Raw genomic sequence first — 26,144 nt, forward strand, 5'->3', positions numbered from 1 at the left:
TCATATAGTGGATTTTCACATAGAGGAATATTTCATTTTATCCTTAAAATATCAACCAACATCAGTGTTAAATTTCCTAATTTTGATAATTGTTCTGGGTTATATAAGAAAATGTCCTTTGTTTTAGAAAATACAGCCTGAAGCTGTTTTTGGGAAAGGGCATAATATCTCCAACTTTCTCAAATGGTTTGGAAAAAATGCATCTATATAATAAAAATATACACAGAGAATGATTAAGCAAAGGGAGCAGAATGTAAAAAGCTGGAATCTGGATAAAAAGTATATAAATGTTCCTTGTTCTCTTCTTGCACCATTTTTGTAAATTTGGAATGATTTCAAAATACAAAATTACCCCCCCAAAAATCCATCAACTTCACTAGTTTTAGTTATCAATTTAGGAAAAGATCTGTTGTCATGTGTTACCTGCCATTGTTCATTCCTGAGTATCTAGTATTAATCTTTTCCTATGTGCAAGAATAATAGAGCAGGAGTAAAGATACTGAGTCAGTAATTTTGACTTTTTCAAGAAGGATAGAAATCCCAGATGAATTAGAGGGAAAACTGGTGCTTGTAAAATTGGAAAATAACTCTCTTCTGCTGTAGCATTTTTAAAAGTCTTGGTACAGAAAAAGCAGATTATATAATACATCTTATTTGGATATCCTCTTAAAGTGTAAGGATTACACACAAAAACTTGTACAGGAATGTTTATAGCAGCATTACAGGGATACCTGGTTTTATTGCTCCTCACTTTGTTATAATTGCAGATACTGTATATTTGAACAAATTGGAGGTTGATGGCAATCCCTGCATTAAGCATGTATGTTGGTGTCATTTTCCAATAGCCTTCGCTTACATCATGTCTCTTGTCACATTTTGCTAATTCTTGGAATATTTTAAACTTTTTCATTATTATTATTATGTTTGTTCTACTGATCTGTAATCAGTGATCTTTGATATTACCATAGTCATTGTTTTGGGGCACCTCAAACCATATCCATATAAGATGGCAAACTTAATAAATATTTTGTATGTTCTCACTATACCACCAACCCACCACCATCCCTTCCCTCTCACCTTCTCCCCGGACCTCCCTATTCCCTGAGACACAACAATATTGAAATTAGGCCAGTTAATAGCCCTGCAGTGACCTCTAAGAGTTCAAGTGAAAGGAAGAGTCACACGCCTCTCCCTTTAAATCAAAAGCTAGACATTATTAAGCCTAGTGAGGAAGTCATGTTGAAAGCCTAGATAGGCCAAAAGCTAGGCCTCTTGCACCAAAGTTAGCCAAGTTGTGAACACAAAGGAAAAGTTCTTGAAGGAAATTAAAAGTGCTACTTCATTGAACAAACAAATGATAAGACAGTAAAATAGCCTTATTGCAAATATGATGAAAGTTTGAGGGGTCTCTATAGAAGATCAAACCAGCCACGTCTTTTGCTTAAGCCAAACCTTATCCAGAGCAAGGCCTTCATTCTCCCACTGAAGATGATGCGAAGATTGTTGAAATGACAACAAAGGATTTATAGTATTACTAAACTTGTTGATAGAGCAATGGCAGGATTTGAGAGAATTGACTCCAATTTCCAAAAAAGTTCTGTGAGTAAAATGCTATCAAACAACATTATATTACAGAGAAACTGACATGAAAGAGTCTACTGATGCAGTTAGTTTCACCTTTGTCTTATTTAAGAAATTGCCACAGCCACTGCAACCTTCAACAACCACCACCCTGATCAGTCAGCAGACGTCAACATCAAGGCAAGACCCCATACCAGCGAAAGATACTGAAAGCTCAGATGATGCTTTGCATCACTTAGCAATAAAGTATTTTTAAATTAAGGTATATACATTGTTTTTTTTAGATGTAATGCTATTGCACACTTAATAGACTAAAGTATACTGTAAACATAACTTTTATATGCAATGGGAAACCAAAAAACTAATTTGACTTCCGTTGTTGGGATACTCATTTTATTGCAGTGATCTGGAGCCAAAGCCACAACATATCTGAGGTATGCCCATATTTGTAATATTGCCAAGTGGAAATAGCCCAAATGGCCATCAGTGGAATACTACTTGGTCATTAAAAAGAATGAAGTACTGAAACATGCTACAACATGGATAAAATAAATTAAATCAGGTACAAAAGGCCACATATTATATGATTTCATGTATATGAAACATCTAGAACAGGAAAATTCATAAAGATAAAACTTAGATTAGCAGTTGCTATGGACCTAGCAGTTGGGAGGAAGGGAGAGTGAGTGCTAATGGATGCTAGGTTTCTTTCTGAGGTGAAGAAAATGTTCTGGAATTAAATTGCAGTGATGTTCATATAACTTTACTCAAAAGTCAGTCGCTCAGAGATGCCTACCCTTACTACCCTCTAAAATTGTAAAGTTCTCCAACATTACCTATACCTCTTCCTTGCTTTATTCTTATCCTTGGCACTGTTCACCCTAACACAATATATATTTTACTTTTTTATCTCATGTGCTGTTCTCTCTCGTTCAAGAATGTAAGCTCCATAAGGGCAGAGATTTTGTCTCTTTTATCCAACTGCATCCCAGGGCTTACAACTGTGCTTGGCACATCCTGTCACTAATGTCACACGAGTGAACAAAAATCAGGAATATAAGTAATTGAAGGGGGGGCTACATTTTTTATACTCTTTTTTCAACTGAAATTTAAGTTTCCTCTAGGACTGTGAGACTAAGGAAGTGGGAAGAAATAAATAACTTTTTTTTTAGTTTCTTAAAAGTAAATAAAGACAAGTATATAGTCCTTAAAATAAAAAGAAAACTTTATTTGACCCAGGCAAATACTTGTTTATTTCTTAATCATGAAGGCCTGGCTGGGATCCACAAATACATTAAGTTCTCAAAAAGTGTTGACTGAATTGGCAGTGTGGGCCTTAATCAGGGATCAGTAAACTATGGTCCACAGCTTTTATTTGTTTGTTTGTTTGATAAGGTTGTATTGGAATACAGCCATGCCCATTCATTTACATATTGTCTATGACTGTTTTCTTGCTACAGTGCTGAAATTAAAATAGTTGTGACAGAAACTGTATGGCCCACAAAGTCTAAAATATTTACTAGCCGACCCTCTACAGAAAAACTGCTGCCCTCTGCCTATATCAACCCTTTTGGATACAGAATACTATAATAGGGAATTTGGTCAAACATTCAGACATTCAAATTTCATTTCCATCACTACCTGTTACCTAAGACAAGTTTTCTGGTCTTTGGTTTTTCTCATCTGTAAAAGGAAGATAATACCTATCCCACCTGATTGTTGTTTTAAGAATTTTAAATGAGATACTCTATGTAAAGCACTTAGTGAAGTGCCTAAAAAAAGCAAATTGCAGCCCAATAAGTGTTCTGCACCCACACATATATTACACATGCACATGAGGAAATGTAAATGCCCTCAAATAGAAACGCCCAGTCACCAAGCATTTTCTAGATACTTCTCAGTATTTTAGGAAAATAATAAATAAAAATAAAATCAACAAATTTCAATAATAAGTACTTACTACACATGAGGAACATAATAACCACCAAAATGAATGGGATTTGGTCATTTGTTGAGATGATTATAGTCAGTCATTATTTCTAACAGTCCTGTGGTGTCCTTGACTCATATTTTAGCAAAATGTACAGCCTACTATAGAATGTTTACATCTTCAGGTAAGTTTTATTGCTTTATTTTTAAGGAAAATTTTACATAAGGAGGATAAATTCATGCTATGTTCTGGTTGTAAGCAGAGAAAAACAGTGTGATGCCTTTTATGACAAAATTTCAATCCAGAGCTTTTTCTCAGGGTGCCTCATTTGCTGACTCTGTTTAGAGAAATCGGGGTTCTAGTACCAGATTATTTTGATGATATCTTTCTGCCTATACTGCCTTTTCTTAAGTAAAAAAAAAAAAAGATTTATTTTTTCATGTCCTAGGTTTTATTTTTGACTGTTAATTTGGAGACAATGGTGTGGATCCTTACATAAGGCATATATGGAATTCTTTAGTACTTATCTATATAGAATTACAGTCTCGCTTTCACTAATCATTTAATAAACACTTATTAATCATCCACTGTGTGCTAGGCATTAAAACATTTGTTTTAGATTAGTAGAGCACAATTTTTGCCTTTAAAATGCACCAGGTGTAGTGGAAGAAATCACTGTGTAAACAAATAATTTCAATAAAGTAATAGGAGGAATAACAATGAAAGTATGGATAAGAAGGCTATTAAGTCTGCGTTAAGGGGTCAGGGGAAACCTGGGGAGGTAATATTTGAGCTAAGTCTCAGTGGATCAGTTTAATATTGTCAGGTGTACATGGTAGAAAGAATGATACCTCACCAGTCAATCAACAAAATTTTTGAGCATCTACTGTGTGCCAGATAATGCTGTAGACAGTGGGGATACAGCAATGAACAAAACAGACAAATTGTGTAGATTGCTTTCTTGTAGAACATGCAAAGGCATGGGCATGAGGTAGATAACACAGTATAGCTAAGCGAAGGAGAGTCTCAGGGAGCTGCTATCAGGAAAGAAGAAGGGGCCACGTCACACCAGGAAGTTTGAACTTGACTCTAGGCCAGTGGTTTCAACCTAAGAGCTCCAGAGATACTGTTGTGTCATAAGGTTTTTACAAAGGATTATCAATTCATGTTTAGATACTAAGCAAGCATAGACTGTGGATTTTGATAAAATGTTTTTATATATATTTGTCACTACTTTTCAATTTTATGTAATTATTTTGAATAATAAAGTATGGATTTATTTAAACATGAATTCATAATACCTTTTTATTTTGTACATTTTCTGTCTTCTCACTCAATTGATAATATTGCTATAACTACTTTTAAGTTACTGTCTGTTAAAATGACTAATTTTAAAAAGCGATCCTAAAATAATTTAGCCTGATACCTCCTGCCAGTGTTGAAGCTATTAAAACTTTTAGAACAGCTCAACAAAACTTCAGTAAATATTAAGTGAACACTTTCTAAGTGCCAGGCACTCCTCTAGCCACTGGGATTATAAAGGTTAATATAAAACAAAGGTCTGTGTTCTCAGGAAACTTACAGTCAGAGTTAACTGGAGTCCATATGAAGAACAATGAAGTCAACGTGGGGAGGGTCTGGATTCAGGATATATTGAGGTGATAACTCTTAAGCAGTGAGAATTCTCTCACTGAAGGCAGACTGCTAGACTAGAAAGAAAGATCATTGGGAACAGAGCTAATGTGTTGCTAATGCAGGGGGGAAAACTCTTAATTTTTAAGAGTGTTATTTTCTCATAGCAAACCTAATCAATCTCCAGAGGAAAGGGATATTAGTGATTTATGAGTCTCTGAAAATACCTGTACTCCTTGATTTTTCTCTGCCTGTCACAGTGTAAAGCCTGTGAAATAATCTTATATCCAAGCATATAAGTATGTAATGTAAATCATGTTGAAAAATCCATCTGCATCTGACTCCTTCACAATGACAGTGTAAGTGACAGGAGTTGAAGGACAGTCATTCCCTACGTTGGCGGATCTCTGAACCTTCAACCCAACACGCTCACTTCTTTGACTTCTTTCAGAATTCAGCCTTCTTTCCTATTCTCCCTCTCTCCCTCTCCCGTGCTGTCTCTCTCTCTTTCTTCCCACCCCCCCCCCTTTTCTTTCTTGCTAAGAAAGACCGAGCTATTGACTAGAAGCCCAGAGTTGCCCCCAAGTTCCGACCACCGGCTCGAATTCTTATGAAGTGGACTTGTAATATCCTTAATGTTGCTGTTGGCAGTCAGTTACAGATTCCATTATTGTCGATCAATGCCGTCGCCATGCGAGGTGGGGGGAGGAACAGAGGAGCAGGAGAAGAAAGGAGGGATGAGAGCTTCCTATTCACAGATTTATCAACCTGCCTTTGCTCGCAGGAAATATTCGCAAAGGAGGCTGAGATGCTGTTGAAATAGCTAAGGCAGGAAAGGGTTAGGGGGCTGCAGTTCTCTCCGGCTGACTGAAAGGAAATTTGAAAACCTTTCTTCTCGGAACAAAACAAAATGCTGAATTTGTTCTTTTGCCTTTGTTTTTGTTTGATGATATGCTTTACTTAACTGATTAGCTATTGTGCTGTCTGGTTATCTAAGCTGCTTCAGTGTAGGAACCTGTTTCTTTCTTTCTTTCTTTCTTTTTTTTTTAGTATCTTTATTCTTTATTTTCCTTTGCTTTCTCCTGTCATTAAACACAAATCATTATTCAATTTTATCCTGGCTTCTCTTTCAGGCTAAAGCTTAACACTGCAAGACAGAAGGACAAATCTCCCTTCCCTTCTCTTCTGTCACCCTCTTTTAACCCTCTATTTCCTTCCCCCTCCCCCCGTTGTGTTAGATTGATGTCACAGAGACAGAATTCAGAGTGGAGGGAGGATCACATTTGCTCTTTCATCATTACCGCCTAGCCAGCAATTTAAGTGTTGGACCCCCAAGAATTTAGTCTTTGTATCTTTCTTTTCCCACTCCATCATTCAGTAATTGTGCTCTGTATGGAAAAGTTTTCTGGCTGGAGAATGAGTCTCCTTTCCCCTGGTGATGTGGCCGAGTGGTTGGATAGTAGCACCGAAGAGGAGAAGAGCCTTCTGGCATTTCTGGGTACGGTAGGGCTCCGCTTGTTCTTTTAACCGTTTGTTGTCTGAACTTCTCTGACTTCGGGGAGTAAGACCCCAGATTTTCTAAAATCCAATTTTGTATTTTTAAAAGGGAGCAGAGGAATTAAGAGGATATGTTTAAGTCGTTTGCTTTTCAAGGTTTGTTTATGTCTATAGAAAGAGTGTCAGCAGTGTTGCCTATGAGAAATAAGAGACAGTTTGCTTTGCTTTAACAAAGAGTTCTAGCTCCGTGCAAAGCCTACTATGTCATCCGGTCAGCTGTTCGTGGTATTTAGACAACTTCTACCAGCCAAAATATATTATTGTTTTTCTCTACCTCTTCATACAGTGATGATGAGGCTTGGCTTGTAAGAGTGGCAGTGGGCTTTGTGTGCAAGAAAAGCCAACATATGGATTGAGAGGTAGCTTTTATGCAAGGTGTGAAATATTTGTAATGTTCATATCAAGATTTCTACTGAGTATATAAAATAGGACACGTGGACCAACAGTTACTTAAACTTCCCATTTATGGATGCTTTCTAATAAATTTCTGAGTAAAACAATTATTGATCATGGAATTATTGATATAATAAATTCATAAGAAAGTTATGTTATAAATCCAATTGTGTCATCAGTGTAATAGGAGAGCTTGATACACAAATCCTATTTGTGAATACTTTTGTTAGATTAATAATTGCCTTGACATTATGTTTTTATGAATTTGATTTGTCTTATAATGTATTTCACTAAATACAGGTATACCTTCTTATAAGTGAGCAGAATTTATGGTCTTCTAATTATTCCTCATGAATATTAGAATAGTCTTCTGTCATTTCAAAAGATATCTTAAAAAATTTTTTTATTATATTTAGCATAAATTTCTGTTTTGTTTTATTTAATTCAATTATGTTGTCTGTCTTCTATACATGATTTCTTTTTTTGTGTGGTTTAAATGTAAAGGGTCATCCTAATCAGATCTTTTCTAGTTCTATAAAGACTCAGGTATATATATTTTTATATTAATCCTACTCTTAATTTGTTTATCTTAGCCTCACTTATCTTGGGTATTTGGGTGACTTTAAGAAATATATGTACCTCTTAAATCCTCATTTCTCTGAAGCCTATCCTATTCTGCTTGTTTCCCATTCCCCTCCCCTCCACATACATACAGAAACATCAGTGAGCAAAAGCAAATACAAATATCCCTAAGTAAAACCAACCACTTAGATCCTATTGCATCATGGGAAAGGAAGTTAAAGTCATCGCTAAACATCTTTCCCTTGCTTTTGCATGATGTTTTTCTGTATTCTAATTACTCTCAAGATTAATTTGTTTCGTTTTTTGGCCATTACCCCAGTATGTCTAAAAAGAATTTGATCAAATACATAGAGTTGGGCAAATAAAAGGTAACTACAGTTTATGCCCCCTCCCGCCCCCACTCCCATAGTCTGTTTAGGAGAGTTGATGAATTCCTCTTTATTCACAAATGGAGGTGGTAAGGACAAAGGATGTTAGAACATGCTTAGAAGAAAAATGCAAATTCCTACAAATTATCCACTAATGGAAGGAAACCTTAGCATTCGTTAATAGATGAAACACAGATAAGTCAGTCATGATTCTCCTCAAGGGCCACAAGTTTAGTCGCTGAGAGAGTAGATAGCTACGGATCCCTTGCTCTACTGTGGTAGTACTGAACCTGGATGTCAGCAAGTCTTATTTGGGGATTGAAACTCTCTCCTGACCATGGGTAGCAAACACCTCTGTCTCTGGATAAACAGGAATTTACTAAGTTGTTCCAGAGGAACTAGGAGGAAAACTAGCTCAGATATAGCTTGTAATAGCTTGTGGATTAAGCAAAGCTCTCGTGATGTCATTTGCTAATATAGTTACCATTAATTATAACATGCTTTTCCCAGTGAAGAGAAAAATAAGAAACCTGAATCTGCTTTATGGTGAATCTAGGATGAATGGAACCAAAAGAGTCGTTGTGTCAAAGAACCTATCAAATTATGCTTTCTTTCCCTAAGGAATGATTTCTCTCTAGAAGGGGAGGATGGAAGGAAAGCTCTTTGTGTTGGTTAGACTTTACTACTTCACTTTTGAACAATAGTCACTTAACTGATATTCAGGCCTTCCTGTTGATTTAGTGCAGTGCTGGTTTGATGAAACTTCATAAGACTGTGCTGTGCATTATTCTATTCAAAAGCCTTCCATGGCTCCCTCCTCACCTACCAGATGAAGTCAGAACACCTTACTCTGTAACTTATTCTGGCCCTTCTATTTGACGTTCTAGTATTCCTTTGGCGAGGGGCCAAGGGGCCCTTCATTCCACCAAATGGATTAACTTTCTGTATCTTACACAAACGTTGCCCTTTGCTACCTTCCCACATGCTGTTTCTTCTATTGGCAGTGTCCCTTCATCTAAACTGAACTTTCCATAACCTTGCTCCTGTTTCAGATCTTGCTCATGAACAAAATACTGTGCTAGGTACTGTGGCTGGATACAAAGAGGTATAAGATAAAGCTACTTGTAAGAAATGTAGAGTTTGGTTGGGGAGAAAACATGAACTATGTACAATTAAGTGAGAAAGATTTAATGATAATTCAAGACAACGGAGAAAATAAAATAAAGCAGTACCTGATTGTGAAATGATTTATCTAGGCAAAAATTGCCTTGAGAATTTGAAGTAGGGAGACATCATATTCAATTAGGAACACTGAAAATTGCTTTACATAGATAGGATTTAATCTGAATCTTAAAAGATAGAGTAGATTTTTATAGAAATGGAGTTTTCTGTATGGAAGGAGTGTCATGAGGAATATTAAGTTATGTTCATGTCTAATGAACAAACTAATTTGAAAGGAGTGGGAAGTTCGTGTAAAGAAGTGATGAGAGACAATACTTGAAGGATGTTTGGTGTCTCACTTCGGTAGGACCTTTTCTGACAATCTAATAAGTAACAATTTTATCCGGAAATTGGGAAGAATTAAAGATTAATAAGTAAGAAAAAAATGTAACCAAAATAATTTCTTAGGAGGACATGTGAAAGCGTCTCAACAGGGGGACAAGACCAGATGCAGTTAAACCTGTTTGAAAGCTATCAGAGAAGTCCAGATACGGACTAAGTGCCTCTATTTTAACACTTCACTCCCTATAGTATTATTAGTGGTTTGCTTATTTGTAATTAAAACTAGATTGTGAATGCCTCCATAACGGGCTCAATCCCCCGTCTTTTCAGCACCCAGCACACTCCAGGTACAGAGAAATATTTGCACAGCTAATATGAATAACTGAGATGAAAAGATGGAGAGATTACAAAGGATCTATCAACAGAATTGCGGACAGATTGAAGGAATAGGGAAGAAAATAAGGACTTTTTGAATTTGGGACGATGTTAGTTACTATTAACAGAAATAGAAAAGTTGGGAAAGGGAGCCAGTTTTTGAGAGAACAAGATGAGTTCTGTTTAGATATATTGAGTTTGAGGTGACTAGTGTATATTCGGATAGAAATATAGTTCTAATGATTGGAAATGAAGTCACAGGTAGAGAGCAACATCTGGGAAGCATCTAGAGAAGAAAGATAGTTGAAGCTCTAAGCATCTGTAAGTGATCTACTATTGAGAAACTGGCAAGAAAAAAACAGAGGTGGGGCACCTGGGTGGTTCAGTCAGTTAAGTGTCTGCCTTCGGCTCAGGTCATGATCCTGGGGTCCTGGGATCAAGCCCCGCATCAGGCTCCCCACTCAGCGGGAAGCCTGCTTTTCCCTCTCCCACTCCTCCTGCTTGTGTTCCCTTTCTCTCTGTCAAATAAATAAATAAAATCTTAAAAAAAAAAAAAAGGCGAGGGACTGAACCTTGAAGAACACCAGTTTGGGGGGGTGGGGTGGGGTAGAGAGGAAGAGGAGATATAGAAGGAATGATCATAATGGTAGGAGGAAAGCCAGGATGGTATGATATTACAAGTGCTAAGGTAGAAAACGGTCAACAATGTCAGTAGTTACAAAAGAGAAAAAGATGTCAGGAAAGACCACTGGATTTGGTAATTGGGAGACTTTTGATAACTTGTGAAATTATCAGTTCTATTTCATTCATTAGAGTTGAAGGAAGAGAAATCAGATTTTATAATATTGAGAAAGAGAGCAGATGGTGAGACAGTGAAAGCCACAGGTTACATCTCTTGCCTGGAGAAATCTGTTACTAATAAAAAGGAAAAGTACCTTTTTAAAAACTGGGGAGACTTGTACATATTTTTGGCATAGGAGAGAGCAAGATATTGAACCTATTAAAATAACTGAGGGCACAAAATCCTTTATGAGTTTGAGTTTGAGTGAGTGTGGGATTAAGGGCACAGGTTAACCTTTTGAAAGGAGAATCTCATACAGGGATAAAAAATGCTTGTAGAGATTTAGCAGTGGAAAGTAGGGAAGATGAGGGAGATAACTGCTGTTGTATTAATCTTATGGCATTTAATTTACCCAATCTTGCATTGCAGTTAGTTATTTGTGTATCCACCTAGCACTCCCCAGTTTCTGCATGGTAGGGATCTTCACGTAATATTTTGGGATCTTCCAGAATAGCACCTCAAAGGTGCTTAGTAAATACTTAATTTTTGAATGAATGAATGCTATTCAGATGCCCAACAGTTTGAGATTCAGCCATTTTCACAGTTATCCAAATTATTATGTCAGAGCTACCCTTTTTCCTCCTACAGTGTTCTGTATTCTCATATCTGCAAGTACCATTTAGGGTACATTGGTAGCATTTGCAGTTATTATTTCAGTAGGTTGCAGTTATTATTTCAGTAGGTTGTAATTGTGTTTTCCAAATTCTAGAATAAAAAGGAAAATACTCAAATATTTTGTACTACTTTGCATTTTCTAAACCACATTTAAGTGATTTTTTTTGTTTAGTGAAGTTATTAGAATAGCTCTATAAAAGAAGAATATCATTTTGGTAAAACCTAAACATTTTTAAGTTTCTAAATGACTCTACTGGCTATGGTTAATTATTTGGTATTGATAACTATTACCTGATTCCTAAAATTATACCTAACCTCAAGGGAAAAGTATGTTCAAAAATTGAAACTCTAATTTCTGGCAAAATGGCAGATATCCTGAAAAATAACACAGAAACAACTAGAAATGTCATATTAATGAAACAAACATTTTAAACTACAATGGTTGACCTCTTTTTTTTTTTTTTTTTTTTTTTTAGATTTTATTTATTTGACAGAGAGAGACACAGAGAGGGAACACAAGCAGGGGGAGTGGGAGAAGGGAGAAGGGAGAAGGGAGAAGAGTGAGCAGGGAGCCCAATGTGGGGCTGGATCCCAGGACCCTGGTATCATGACCTGAGCCAAAGGCAGACGCTTAACGACTGAGCCACCCAGGCACCCCTTGACCTCTCTTCTTGGAAAAGAAAGGAAATCTCCTGGAAGAGAAAAAATAAAACTAAATATCCAGGTAGTAAAATTGTCCTGGGGGCATTTGCCAGTCTTAGAATTCCGGAATGTTAAGTTTCGGTTTGTTTTTGTTTGTTTGTTGGAATTTTTTCTTAAGATTTCATTTATTTATTTGTGAGAGAGAGAGAGAGCACAAGCAGGGGAATGGGCAGAGGGAGAAACAGGCTCCTTGCTGAGAAGGAACCTGATGCGGGACTCGATCCCAGGACTCTGAGCTAAAGGCAGACACTTAACTGACTGAGCCACCCAAGCATCCCTCTTTTTTTTTTTTTTAAAGATTTTATTTTATTCGAGAGACAGAGCAAGAGAGAGAGAGAGAGAGCAGGAGCAGAGAGAGAAGCAGACTCCCTGCCAAGCAGGAAGCCCAATGCGGGGCCATCCCAGGACCCTGGGATTGTGACCTGAGCCGAAGGCAGACACTTAACTGACTGAGCCACCCAGGTGCCCCCAGGATGTTAAGTTTTAATAGTCACAAGATAGGAGATGAACTTAGGGTCCAAACAAAATGAGGAATTAGAATGGAAATCCTTGGGCACCTGGCTGGCTCAGTTGGAGGAGCATGTAACTCTTGATCTTGTAGTCCTGAGTTTGAGCCCCACATTGGGTGTGCAGATTGCTTAAATAAATAAATAAATAAATAAATAAATAAATAAATCCCCAAAATCCTCACCCCATTGTTTCTCATAGGACTGGGTCCCTTGATGACTGAAAATAAGAAATAAAATCTGGTCACTGACAAAAACTGACAAATCTTCCTTATCTTAGACTGGACTACTGGTCCTTCCAGGGAAAAGGATAAAAATCCCCTGAGAATTTTTAACCATGGTTCTGATAAGATAAAACTAAAATAGTGGACAATATATGAGTTAAATAGGAAGGGGGTAATTCGAACTGAACTTTTAAAAAAAGATCATTGAATTATTCAAGAGAAGAATAGAAATCAAGATTAGCATTAGGCTTTAAGTGTATGTGTTAAAATGTTAAGGACAGCTATTAAAAGAATAAAAATAGAGTGCATGATTTCAAAAGCAGTAGAGGAGAAAATGAATTTTTAAACTTTGATCAATCTGAGCAGACAGAAAATCAGGAAAAAAAGCATTTTAAAAAGTGAGTAGAAAACACACTAGGTGGTAGAAATAAAATCCAACAATGTTGAAAATGTTAAAAGGTAAAGATAGCCAGACTCAATTTCTTTTTTAATGTTGTGAATGAGAAAGGATCCAGGAGAGTTAAAAATTAAAAGGTTTGGAAAAAGATATCTTTGGCAAATAAAAGAAAGGTAGCATAGCCATGAAAACAAGATAAAATGGAACTTTATGTCAAAAACCATTACTATGAATAAAGGAGGTCACTTAATGATAAAATGTAGAAATTGCTAGAAAGATATAGCAATCTTACATGCACCCAATAACAAAGTCTTAAAATTTATATGGCAAAAGTTGGCAAAAATATAAGGAGAAATTGATAAATCTATAATCCTGTCCAGAAAAATTAGTAAAGCTATAGAAGACATAAAAAGCATGATAAGCTTGAGTTAATGGACATGTATAGAATCCTGAATCCAGCAATTATATAGTCTTCTCATACACATATGGGATCTTCATGAAAACAGTCCATAGACTGGGTGCATAAACAAATCTCAATAAATTTTAAAGCCTTTACATCATACAGAACACATTCTCTTGATCATAGTTGAACTAAGTTAGAAATTAGTAACAAAAACTTACGTTATAAATGTTTACTGGGATGCCTGGGTGGCTCAGTTGATTAAGTGTCTGCCTTCAGCTCAGGTCATGATCCCAGGGTCCTGGGATCAAGTCCCACATCAGGCTCCTTGCTCAGTGAAGAGCCCAGTTCTCCCTCTGCCTGCTGCTTATCCTACTTTGTGCTCTCTCTCTCTGACAAATAAATAAATAAAATCTTTTTAAAAATTTTTAAAAAACCTTTAGTTTTGGAAACTTTTTAAGTTGCTTATCTATAACTCTTCAGTCAAAGGAGAAATAATAATAAAAACTACAAAATAGAACTGAACATCCTGAAAACAGTACATATCAAAGCCTGTAGGATATTGTGAAATGTTATTAAGTGAAAGCTAACAGTCTTAACCTTTTTTATATTGAAAGGAAGAAAGGCTGAAAATTAATGAGCTAATTAAGCATTTAAGTTTTATATCTATATCTATATCTATATCTATATCTATATCTATATATCTCCAAAGAAAGTTTAGGGAGAAAAATAATGAAGATAATAGCAGATGATAATGAGATGGAAGACAGAAATAAATGTAATAGAATCAGTAAAGCCAAGAGTTGTTTTATTAAAAAGTTCAATGAAAATGGATAACACCGTCAAGATTTGATCAAGACGAAAAAGAAAACACAAAGAAACAATGTTAGAAATGAAAAAAGGGGACATAATTATACAAAATCAGAGACTTGAAAAATAGGAATCTATCATGAACAACTTTATGATACTTGAAAATTTAGAGAAAATGGACATTTTGTTTTATTTAGGTGGGAAAGGGCGGAGGGAAAGGGAGAGAAAGAATCTTTTTTTTTTTTTAAGATTTTATTTATTTATTTGACAGAGACAGACAGCCAGCGAGAGAGAGAACACAAGCAGGGGGAGTGGGAGAGGAAGAAGCAGGCTCCCAGTGGAGGAGCCTGATGTGGGGCTCGATCCCAGAACGCTGGGATCACGCCCTGAGCCGAAGGCAGACGCTTAACTACTGCACCACCCAGGCACCCCAAGGGAGAGAAAGAATCTTAAGCAGGCTCCACGCCCAGCACAGAGAGAGCCCCACGCAGGCTCTCAACCCTGGCATCATGACCTGAGCCAAAATCAAGAGTTGGACACTTAATCTTCTGAGCCACCCAGTCGCCCTGAGAAAATAGATGTTTTAAGGAAAGATGTAATTTATTAAATTGACTATGGAAGAAACAGAAAATATAAGTAGGCTTGTAACTTATAGCCATGAAAGAAATTGAATCATATCCTAAAATCTATCATCTATTGTGGTTTGATTTTTCATGCAGCCTGACTTCTGAAAAAGAATAAATGCTGGATTACACTTGCATTACTATTTCCAATCAGTGGCAATTCAGTTTTTCATCAGAAATGAATAAATCGACATTTGATATCTAAATTGAAAAAGAAGCAGAAAATCCTAAAAGTCATGCTAACCCCTAACATGGCGGTTGAATCCCTGTTGAGTCCCATAGGTGGTCATGGTTCCCTTCGTGTTTATACATCCTTTATTTAGGGGATTTCCTTAGAAAAAGAAAAATTTCAAAATTTTTCTGAAAGTGATGTAAGAATAAAAAATTTAAGAAAATCAAGCTGAACAGATATCTAAAGAAAATGGAAATGAGTAAGATATCAAGACTTAAACCTTATATGTAAATGTGCTTCTTAAGAAATTTGTGAATTTTCAAAAAGAATGGTGCATAGAAGGAAACACCACGAAACTTTTAAACCTAAGCTCTCATGAAGCTTATTTATCAAAATCTCAATTATAGCTGAAGAGTCAAATTAATATACAGAAAAAGTGATTCTTAAACCTGACTAGATGCTTCTCTTTAATTCCATATATGAATTAGAAATAACTAGAAAATTTATTAATTTTACTGTGTATTAAATTGAACCATATGAAATTATATATGAAATATTTTATCATTTGAACATACAAAAAAATGGCAAGTCTATATCACCCAATATGTTTATTAAAGGAGAAAAAAATGGTATCCAGACTATGCTGAACTATTTTTTAGTTGTTTAGTTAAAATTTATTTGTTACTAATTATTATCTTTTATTCTGTTTTAATACTCCCTGCAAACAAGCAAGAATTGGTGCAAATGGTTTATGAGAACATTGCAGGAGACATATTTAAAATGGAGAGAATTCTATTTACTGAAACTTGTTTTATTTAAAAATCGAGACAAGGATCACCATTATTCAAATCTTGCATTATTCAAACCTTATTCAATACAGCAGTTGGCAGAGCACTGTACTGGGCAGGAATGTAGTTTGCTTCCCGAAACTAAAGAACATATAATCAAGTAATGTGAACTTCTACAAATGTATTAATTGGAAATCAAAGAAATGTCAACAATTAGAACTGGTTTTATGGAAGTAGATGAACTGACATTGGTTTTGAAGGTCACCTAAGATTTGGCAGATAGGTGAAAACCATTAGCAAACACGAATGCAGGGGAATGAATATGGCCAGTTTGAGATCAAAGATCATCTATCTAAGGCAATTTGTTGGAGAGTGTTGACAGAAAAGAGTGACTATGAAAGGTGGGGCCAGGTGGTTTTTTCCAGTGCCTGACTGTCAAAAGATCTCTAGGAAGGTAATTACACCAAGAAAGTAATGTTTTAGGAAAACTAATCTGGTAATGGCAAGCAGGATAGCTTTCAGCGGAGAAAGACAGGAGTCAGTGAGATCAGTTAGGACGGTCCTGCCACGATCTGCGTGAAAAGATAAAAAGTCCAGGACCAGGATGATAGATGGTAGTGTAAATAAAAGGGACAAAATGAAGTCAACAGACATTTTGAGAAGAGACCTGGCAGTGTTGGTGGCATAAGGAGTACAAATCAACATCACAGGCTTCTCCCTTTTCTGATACCTTCACTAAGAAATGATGTCCATTGTAAACATTTTTTGTTTTTGTACAGTGGTATATGTGTATTTGGTCTTCAGTACATGAGTAAGTTCTCATCTTTATATTAGAGGCCAGATATTTGTGTTTTCAATACTTAATACTTTCAGTACTTTCTATTAATGTCTGTTTTGGAATAAAACCCAAACTAGTCTTTTTTTTTTAATTTAATTTTATTTCAATTCAGTTAATTAACATATAGCATATTATTAGTTTCAGAGGTAGAGTTCAGTGTTTCATAGTTGCATGTAACATCCAGTGCTTATTACATCACGTGCCCTCCTTAACGCCCCCTACCCAGTTACCCCGTCCCCCAACACCCTTCCCCTCCATTAACCCTCAGTTTGTTTCCTATAGTTAAGAGTTTCTTATGGTTTGTCTCCCTCTGATTTTGTCTTATTTTATTTTTCCCTACCTTCCCCTATGATCTTCTGTTTTGTTTCTTTTCCACAAACTAGTCTTAAGAGACCCTGGCATAATCAAGGACCAAATCTTTTTTTTTTTTAAGAGTCTAAAGATGAATACTGAAATCATGGTATAAGTAAATCAAGATTATACCTACAATTATATATGAAACATACTAATAATGAGAACATGTTAAGTTCGTTATAGAAAAGTTTAAAGTTCTTACATCTCTGTAAAATTAGAAGACATAGTACCTTCCAGAGTTGAACATAAATTTTATTCACCAAAATAAAGGTGTGAGATTAAGAAAATCTTACAAATAACTGGGTTGAAATGCTCAAAAATGTCATTTTATGCTGAACAGTGTTTTCTTATTTAAAGATTATTCTTCGTAAAACCTAAGACCTTAATGCCATTTCTCTGTTTTTGTCTCATAGAATTGGCCTAAGTAGTTATCTCTCCACTTAAGTGTACTGAAGATTACTTTAGAAAGGGTTTTGTTTTATGTAATACTTTTTTTTTTAAGAGCAGTTTTAGGTTCACAGCAAAATTAAGAGGAAGGTACAAAGACTTCCCATATACCCTTACCCCCACATATGCACAGCCTCCCCCATTACCAGTATCCTCCACCAGAATAGTACATTTGTTACAGTTGATGAATCTGCATTGACACATCATAATCATCCCAAGTCCATAGTTTACATTAGGGTTCATTTTTGATATTGTACATCCTTGGGGTTTGGACAGATGTATAATGACATGTATCCATTATTACAGTATCATGCAGAGTTTTTTCACTGCCCTAAAGATCCTCTGTGCACCATCTAATCATCCCTCCCCCTAAGGGCAGGTTATTTTTGGAGGATTTTTTAATTGAAGGAATCAGTAGTAGATATTTTTTATAGGTTGTTTCCTGTTTCGTTCAAATATTTTCATGATTGCATTAAGACACCTTTCTCTCTCCTTAGCCCATTTCCTTACCTCTCTTTGTTTCTTGACTGGAACATTGTTATTAGCATCAATGTTCCAAGATTGAGAGTTTTCTCTTGATGGGCTTTTTTTGCAATAAATTACCCCTCAGAATATGATTTAACTCTTTTTTTTTTAATTTGTACATATATGGTGACAAATGTTAACCAGAGTTACTGTGATCATTTCACAATGTATATGAATATTGGATTATGTTGTACACCTAAAACCAATATTGTTCTATATGTCAGTTACACCTCAATTTAAAGAAATGCAAGGGGCAGCTGGCTGTCTCAGTTGGTAGAGCACCCAACTCTTGATCCCGGGGTCGTGAGTTCAAGCCCCACATTGGGCGTTGAGCCTAATTTATTTATTTATTTTTAAGATTTATGTATGTATGTGTGTGTGTGTGTGTGTGTGTGTGTGTGTATGTATGTATTTAAGAGAGAAAGAGTGTGAGTGGAGCAAGGGTCAGAGGGAAAGAGAGAACCTCAGATTGTGTTAAGCATGGAGCCAGACACAAGGCCCGATCCCACCACCCTGAGATCATGACCTGAGCCGAAATCAGTGATTCTATACGTTACTTGGTGCTCAGCACAATAATATAATGCTAAGTGATTTAATTCTCTTTAAAATATGAAGAATCGTGTGCATATTGTTAAAGTTCTTTGAGTTATTTTTAGGAAGAAGAAAATTGGAGTTTTCATGATTATTTTATTTCTTCTCCGTTACAGCCCATTATACAAAACACCAGGAGAACAGGGTAGCATGCATGGTAATTAAAAAGTACAGGTTCTAGATCCAGACTGCGTGAGTTCCAATCCTGATTCTGCCCTTGACCAGCTGTGCAAGTAATAGAACCTCTTTTTCTTTCCTTGTCTGTAAATGGAGGTGATAGTCTGTTCCAGAGAATTGTTGTGATGATGGAAGAGGTACCTCCTATAAAACACTTAGCATGTAATATAAATGATAGTTTGGTGTTGCAGGTATCCTTGTTATTATGTTTTTATTATAATTATTAAGACCCCTGGTGGTTATCACTAAGAACCAGAGATACACTTTGTATTTGAAACTTAAGCTACCATGTAAACCATGAAAACCTGCGCTGTTTTCTTAGCCTTTCTAGTTGAGACTGTTATTTGCACTAAAACTATTCTCCTCTATCCCATCCAACATCATCATGTGAAGGAATGGAATACTTATGGGTGTCCAGACTCCTTGACCAGAGAGAAATCCATCCTCCTATTGTATTAATAAGAAGAAAATTTTAAAATAATAACAATAATAGAGAATAAATTTGCAGAAGTAAAGAAAAGATGGGGAGACTGAATGGCTTCACTTAGAATTCACCACATTTGTGTACTTAGCCCCTATTTGTTCGGATTGAAGTACGAGTCGAGGGCGTGCACACTTGAAAGTTCTGCTTGTTTGAGTGCGGTACCACAGTCTAAGTGATACAAACTGGATGAATTAAAGTGGCTCTGGGGGTTTGTATTTCAGAGCAGCTGAATGGTAGTGACTGTCAGTACATAGGCTTTAAAGCTATAAAAATGGGATACAGCAGAAAATGTCCTACTGAAAAGCAGGTGGATGAAGTCTATAAAACGCCCAGGTGCTGTGGTGTTGGCAGCTCTATAAATGCAGTCTGTAATTTTCTTCTCTTTGTTCTTGTCACTTTTCCTTTACAAAATTGTTCTCTACCCAAATCTTTAAGGTCTCATTACCTTTAGGAGTCCATCAACAAAACACGCAATCCCATTTCATGAAGCCTTTTCTCTTTCACCTTTTGCCATTTTTTTTTTAGGTCCTTCTTTACTGAATCCATACAAACCCATTGCCTAATACTACACCTTCCTTCCCACTCTGTTCCTTAAAATCTTCTCTGCTCCTGTGGAAAAAGAATCCTCCTAATTTAGAATTCATAGCGTAAAGAGATACGTGATTACTTGTTTTTTTCATTAATAACTTGAGACGCTGACATCTCCTATCTTATTTATTGTCATCATTTACACAATAGAAAGGCGCATAGATGATAGTGAAGTGGGCTCATTTGCAGCAGCACCCTGAAATTTCAGTGACAGGAATGGGTGCATGAACACACTCTGGTGTGTATTCAATTTTCTGTCATGCTTTGTTGGAATGTTATTGATTTTTAAAAAGGTTTTTGAAGTGAGCTGAAGAATTCCCCTTTTGAGAATAATACTAGAACACTTGCTATCTAAATATAATACCAAAAGTATTAAAGGGGCCTGTGAATAATTATAACTGGCAGAGCATTCACATTCATTCATGTTTTATTATTCTGTACACAAAATTACTAGGAATTGGCTTGGGTTGCCATTCATGGGAAGTATTGAGGCATGCTATATATGCCACACTGACTTTCTGTTACTCTTTGTCCCTACTAACACCAGTCGCAGTGGCCTCCGTGCTGCACTTTACCCTAGAAGCTTCGTATTGGCTTTTCTCTGCCTGTCGTGTTCTTCCCTAATAAACCTACAAGGATGACTTCCACATCTCCTTTTCTCAACACAACTACCCATTCACTGTAATTACTGTAGTGAAATTACTACACCTTTTCATCTCCTTTACACTGTCCTACTTTTTTGTCCTCCTTGAAATACTTTTTGACATTTGCTTCCTGATAAGTGAATTAAGGCCATGAACAACCCAAGTATTAGGTTCTAAAGGCAGAGGTTGACTTCTGTCTGTTGAACAAGCACATCCTCCACCAAAAGTGCCTTTGCCCCTATAATCCTCCAGCTGTCAATTTCTTTGCCACGCTTTCCGAAGAAGTCACATCAACAGAGAGGAAAATAGGTATTATGTAAAATGATATTATGATATCAGACTTTGGATTTAAAGAGCCCCTTTCTTCCAAAAAGCAATTTTGTACCAAAGCATATAAACTCATTCATCTTGTCTTTATCTCTGGTTGGTCTGAATAACCCAGTTTATTAATGAAGATCAGAGCAGAAAAGGTGAGATGGGTTACACAGGATCACACAGATAGTTGATGGAGCTGCTAAGAAAAGCACCCAGATGGGGGTGCCTGGGTGGCACAGCGGTTAAGCGTCTGCCTTCGGCTCGGGGCGTGATCCCGGCGTTATGGGATCGAGCCCCACATCAGGCTCCTCCGCTATGAGCCTGCTTCTTCCTCTCCCACTCCCCCTGCTTGTGTTCCCTCTCTCGCTGGCTGTCTCTATCTCTGTCGAATAAATAAATAAAATCTTTAAAAAGAAAAGAAAAGCACCCAGATGTTCTTTTGGTTCAATATATGTTCCATGTGGAGCTATATTGCGGGTTATCTCTCAGTAAGAGAAGTGGTCACCTCATCTTGGTTCATACTCAATGGCAAAGGAAATGAAGAAATAAACTTAAAACTTAACCAGGCTTTTCCATTTTATAACTTTTTTTTGCCTTTCAATCTGAAGATGAAAAATATTTTTAGAGGATGAGAAAGTGAACAAAACAGTTTCAGACCTTTACTGAAACAATACTATAAGTCTCTGTCTCAGTCTTAGAGAGCGAGCATATTTTAAAATGACTGTGATTAAATATTATGACTATGAAAGGAACAATAATTTTTACAGCGGGTCAAAATTAATGTGGTTTATGTAGCATGAGTGGGGGCAGGGGAGAGAGTTGTCTAATTTTGGTCTATTGGAACCAGTATAGATTTTCCTTCCAACTCAGCAGAAATGTGGCTTTAAGAGCATAGTAGCAGCTTTCCCTTCTACTTGGAGATTTAAAGTTAAAGGTAGCTGGACCAGTTTAATGTGCAGGCTTGCCTGTGACTAATCCAGCAAGCTGTTAATTCGATCCTTGCTGATGCTGTTACCTGGTTCTACGTGGCCATTGATGCTTCGGGTATATATTCTTCTCTCTGCTTTGAAATAGTTCTGAATCTTCTGAAGACAAAAGAACTTGGGTATTCAGGGGCCTTTCGTGCATCGTCAGATAAGTTGCATTGCTGTGGGGGCTGAGAAAGGACGTGTAGACCTCTCATCATTAGTTGATTTAGCTTATCCTCTTTCCCCTCTTAGTGGCAGTTGTTCAAACTTCAAGAAAAATTTAATTTCTTCTTTTTGAACCCAGTGATACTCTTTAAGCTACACCAGAGTTGTGATTTTTTTCCCCATGATGCAGAAAGAGAATCTAAAAGAGAAAGAGAAGTACAACAAATAACATATTTGTTAGGGTTTAAAATGTGGCTGCTCATTTTAGCCAATATAATTTCACATTGTTAAAAGCCTGGAAATATATTTATTTAGTGAGTTCAGATGCCTGAAAACTAAAATTAGATATTTGAAAGAAAATGAGGAAATAAGTTCCCATTTTTTTCCTTATCCAGAACATTGCAAATTAAGGAAAACTGTTTACCGGATCGTTTTATTCTTTGCTAATGGAACTTATTTTCTCCTAGTTTGGTTTCTGCATCAATTATTCAGATATTAAAATACGTTATGCTGTAATATCCAATCTCATGTATCTTCTAATTGTAGGTCATTATCAGAGGAAGGATGAGATTTTCTTCTATCTTCCCCAGCCCCTCTCCCCACCAGCCTGCCCCCCATACAGTAGAAATACCTAACTTGGATAATCACTCTTTGAAGTCACATTTCTAAAGTCTGAAGGTCTTGTTGTTCCGTGTGCTTTGCAAAGCTGATTTGTTTAAATTTGGTGCTTTGTGCCATTGCCGTGAATTTTAGCTAATTATACTGCCATTTTTTAGAAGTCGTGTGTGTCTAATTCTGAAAATGGCTTTGTACATTATGGCTCATTTAACCACTGATGGTTAGAGAGAAGTTGAGAGACTTAGCAGTTATTGGTTGTAATTTTAAAACAGTGATAGCATGGGACTTTCTTGTGCTGCGGACATAGAAGACGCTATGTTGGCAACCTCTCAGTCATTAGGAATGTTGCAATTTGGCTTATGTCTTACGGGTCAGGATGTCACACAGAAGATACGTTTAGTCATGGAGAAGAAATCAGTGTCCAGTATGCAAAGATTGTAATAGGGAAAGCACTTGCAATTGGATTTTCATAGGAGGGATTGATTTGTGTGCATTACTAGGTCTGTGTAAAATGGTGTCCTTTTGGCACTAGCTGAATATAAATTTCAGTAAATGTTTTTTCTTGCTGCAGATGAGTGTAATACAGTGAAATTTTCTGTAACTGAGGAGAGGCAGTGGCTGGGCGTCTGCTAATAGCCTGAAAGTAACTAATGAGGATGTGCAGTCGGAACCATTGATTGAATAGCTGCAGTCCCGTGTGTTTCTTTCTCGCTTGCTCTCTGCAAGCTGTAGAGAGGGAGGGGGAAGAGCAAGACACAGGGAGGGAGCGAGAGAAAAAACGCTTTCTCTTAAGTGGAAGTAGCACGGATCCCAGGGGCCAGGAGGCCAGAAATGGAAGTTTAAACTGCATCTATCTTTTAAAGGGAGAACAGCAGAAATCAAAATGTCAGTCTCCGGAGTCACGATTTACTCCTTATTTTTTAAGATCTGGAAGATAATACAGAGTACTTTTTTTAGGATGTGTTTTTTTTCCTTGTCCATGTTGAGATTATCTAATGTTATCTGAGAAGCTGGATTCCTATATGTCTGTCAGTTGAAGTGGAGATGGGAAGCAGTTGTGATAAAGGTATAATATGTATATATCTATCATCTGTGTGTGCGTGTGTATGTGCATATATATATGCATATATTTATATCACTCTATGAAAAAATTGTTTAAATGTAACCTTAATATAGTGTATAATAATTAAATTAGAAAATATCACCTCATCTGCAAAATCCGAAGCTTGTTAGGTCAGTTTGAACAGATTTAGGATTCCAGAGTAAGATTTTAGTAAGGTCATCTTGCCAGCACAAGGAGAAGCTGATCTATTTTTATATCTGCATAGGCATATATGTTATTTTATCCTAGCAGCAGCTTTCAGTCATCTCGTGGCCCTTTGGCTGCAGTCTGGTGAATCATCTTATCTGCACAGAACTGAACTTTGACCTTTGTGCAGACACCATCAAATCATGTGCAACACAAGACTGTGTTTTGTTCACAAGAATATCAAGAATTTCTTTGGGTTCTATTAACTCCTATATTGCTGACAAATTGCTGAGAAGTAGATTCATACACTGTGAGATAGAAATAGTAAGTGAATTTATAGATATTAAACATAGCTCAGAAAAATTTACTTTTTATATGTGCACAGATATAATTATAATCTGTTGTGTTAAAGCAGATTTCTTAAGTGTAACCAGGTCTCCCTAGTGCCTCAATACTTCGAATACCACAGAGATAAAAAGAGATAAATCATGTGGAGATAGAATGTAGTGTACCTTTAAAGCAAACTGATTTTTCTTATGGGGGGGAGAAAACCCCAATAATTTTTACAGTGTAGTCAAAGATCCTAAATTTTGGTTTCTTCATGATGTTTCTTTCTTCTTTTCAGAGGTGCCGGCAGAAAGGTCCCCTCGCAGACGGAGTATCTCAGGGACCAGTACATCAGAGAAACCCAACTCCATGGACACTGTAAATACCTCACCCTTCAAAGTACCAGTAAGTGCTCCTCTTCTTTAAAAGATATTTTCCTTTTCTCTCCTTTCTCCTTAGAGTTAGAGACAGTTACTAAGGAATCAAAACATTTTGCTGAAGAATTTCTTTAGAATACTGTAGTTAAAGGACAGAGTTATCAACTTCCATAGATTAACTGTGGTTAACGTCCACTACTTTCAGCAGGAGGTTTATTAGATTTTAGGGAATAATTATTTTTAGTTGTGGGAAATTTCCAAAATATATAACAAAATATGTTAAATTCGAAGTCCTCTGAACTATAGAGTGCAAATCTTTGCAGGATGCCCTTTTATCAAGTTACTAGCGAAAACCTGTCACCATTCCGTAAAGATGCTGGTGGAATTTTTTTTTTTTTCCCACAAGTGGAAGGAGTTTTTTGGTTTTTTTATGTTATTTTTCTTGAGCTGGGGCATGAACAGTGAACGGTGGGACTCCTAAAGTTGCAGAGCAGATTATCAGAGAATTAGACAGTTGTGAGTTCTAATCCTGAGACCTTGGCCTGTGCTTTGCTTAAGCCATCTTTTAGATGACCATCTAAGTGCTTAAGAAATGCCCTGGAAGAAATAACTCAGTTTGAAATAGTCCTTAAACTGATGAGGCAGTACTAAGAATCAGTATTAAATCCTGAATGCTAAGCTCTGAAGACTATAAGTGATCAAGTCAGCTGATCACCAGTTGCAGTCCTGGTTTGGATCTTTTTGATATAACTCTGAGTAATGCAGATTTTAATCAATCCATTTTCTTTATTGAATAAGAGACTGTCTCATTATATCATTTTATTAAAATTTATTATTTTTTAACTTGAAAAGAATTACTGCCATGAAGTTGGTCATTATTATAGGTACAATGGAAATCAATATAGAGTAGAAGTAGACCTTTCTATTGGGAAAAAAAAGATAATTTTCTTTTAATTCAGTTAATATGTTGTATTCTTTATGTATCCCAATACTTTTTTTTTTTTAGTTGGGATGACTTTTTAAGTTAAACTGATATTTTGAGATAATATAAGCTGGCATTCATTTGTAAATTAACCAAAATGAATGTTTTATTTTGGACTAACCCCAAGGAACAAGATTTGCCCTTATTATAACTCAGTGCCTTGTAGACTTGTGGATGTCTGTTACTGTGACACCTTTCAAATGTTTACCAATTCTCTCATTTTTAAAGATCAGAAGCAAGACTGGATTAATATTCTATACCACATTATGACAGGAAATTATAAAATAACAGATTTCATCCCTCTTACTGAATTTCTCTGTTCCATAGACATGGCTTCCCACTTAAATATTTGGCTTTTTGTTTTATTTTTTAATGAATGAAAAAAGGCATTTTTTTCCTCTTCCCTCCACTTCTTGTTTTCTTGATGAAACGGAAGTCAAATATAGTGAAACTGACTATCCATACAAAGTGGTGAAAAGGATTGAGTTAGAATTTG

The 26,144-nt window shown here is 36.3% G+C and overlaps 1 protein-coding gene across 9 annotated transcripts in view; it reads left to right on the forward strand.

The window, feature by feature from the left end:
• RASAL2 (RAS protein activator like 2) overlaps positions 1–26,144 on the forward strand; it is a 341,891-nt gene that overhangs the window by 229,574 nt on the left and 86,173 nt on the right. For 7 of the 9 annotated variants that reach the window (XM_026509285.4, XM_026509283.4, XM_057315613.1 and 4 more), the window contains one exon: positions 24,588–24,694. In XM_026509285.4, the coding sequence (XP_026365070.1) occupies positions 24,588–24,694 (107 nt within the window). Of the gene's footprint in view, positions 1–23,393; positions 23,780–24,587; positions 24,695–26,144 lie in introns of those variants that run through there. The other 2 variants (XM_048224854.2, XM_044387889.3) reach the window with 2 other exon arrangements.

Source organism: Ursus arctos, unplaced genomic scaffold (assembly GCF_023065955.2).
Source record: "Ursus arctos isolate Adak ecotype North America unplaced genomic scaffold, UrsArc2.0 scaffold_2, whole genome shotgun sequence".
NCBI lineage: Eukaryota > Metazoa > Chordata > Mammalia > Carnivora > Ursidae > Ursus > Ursus arctos.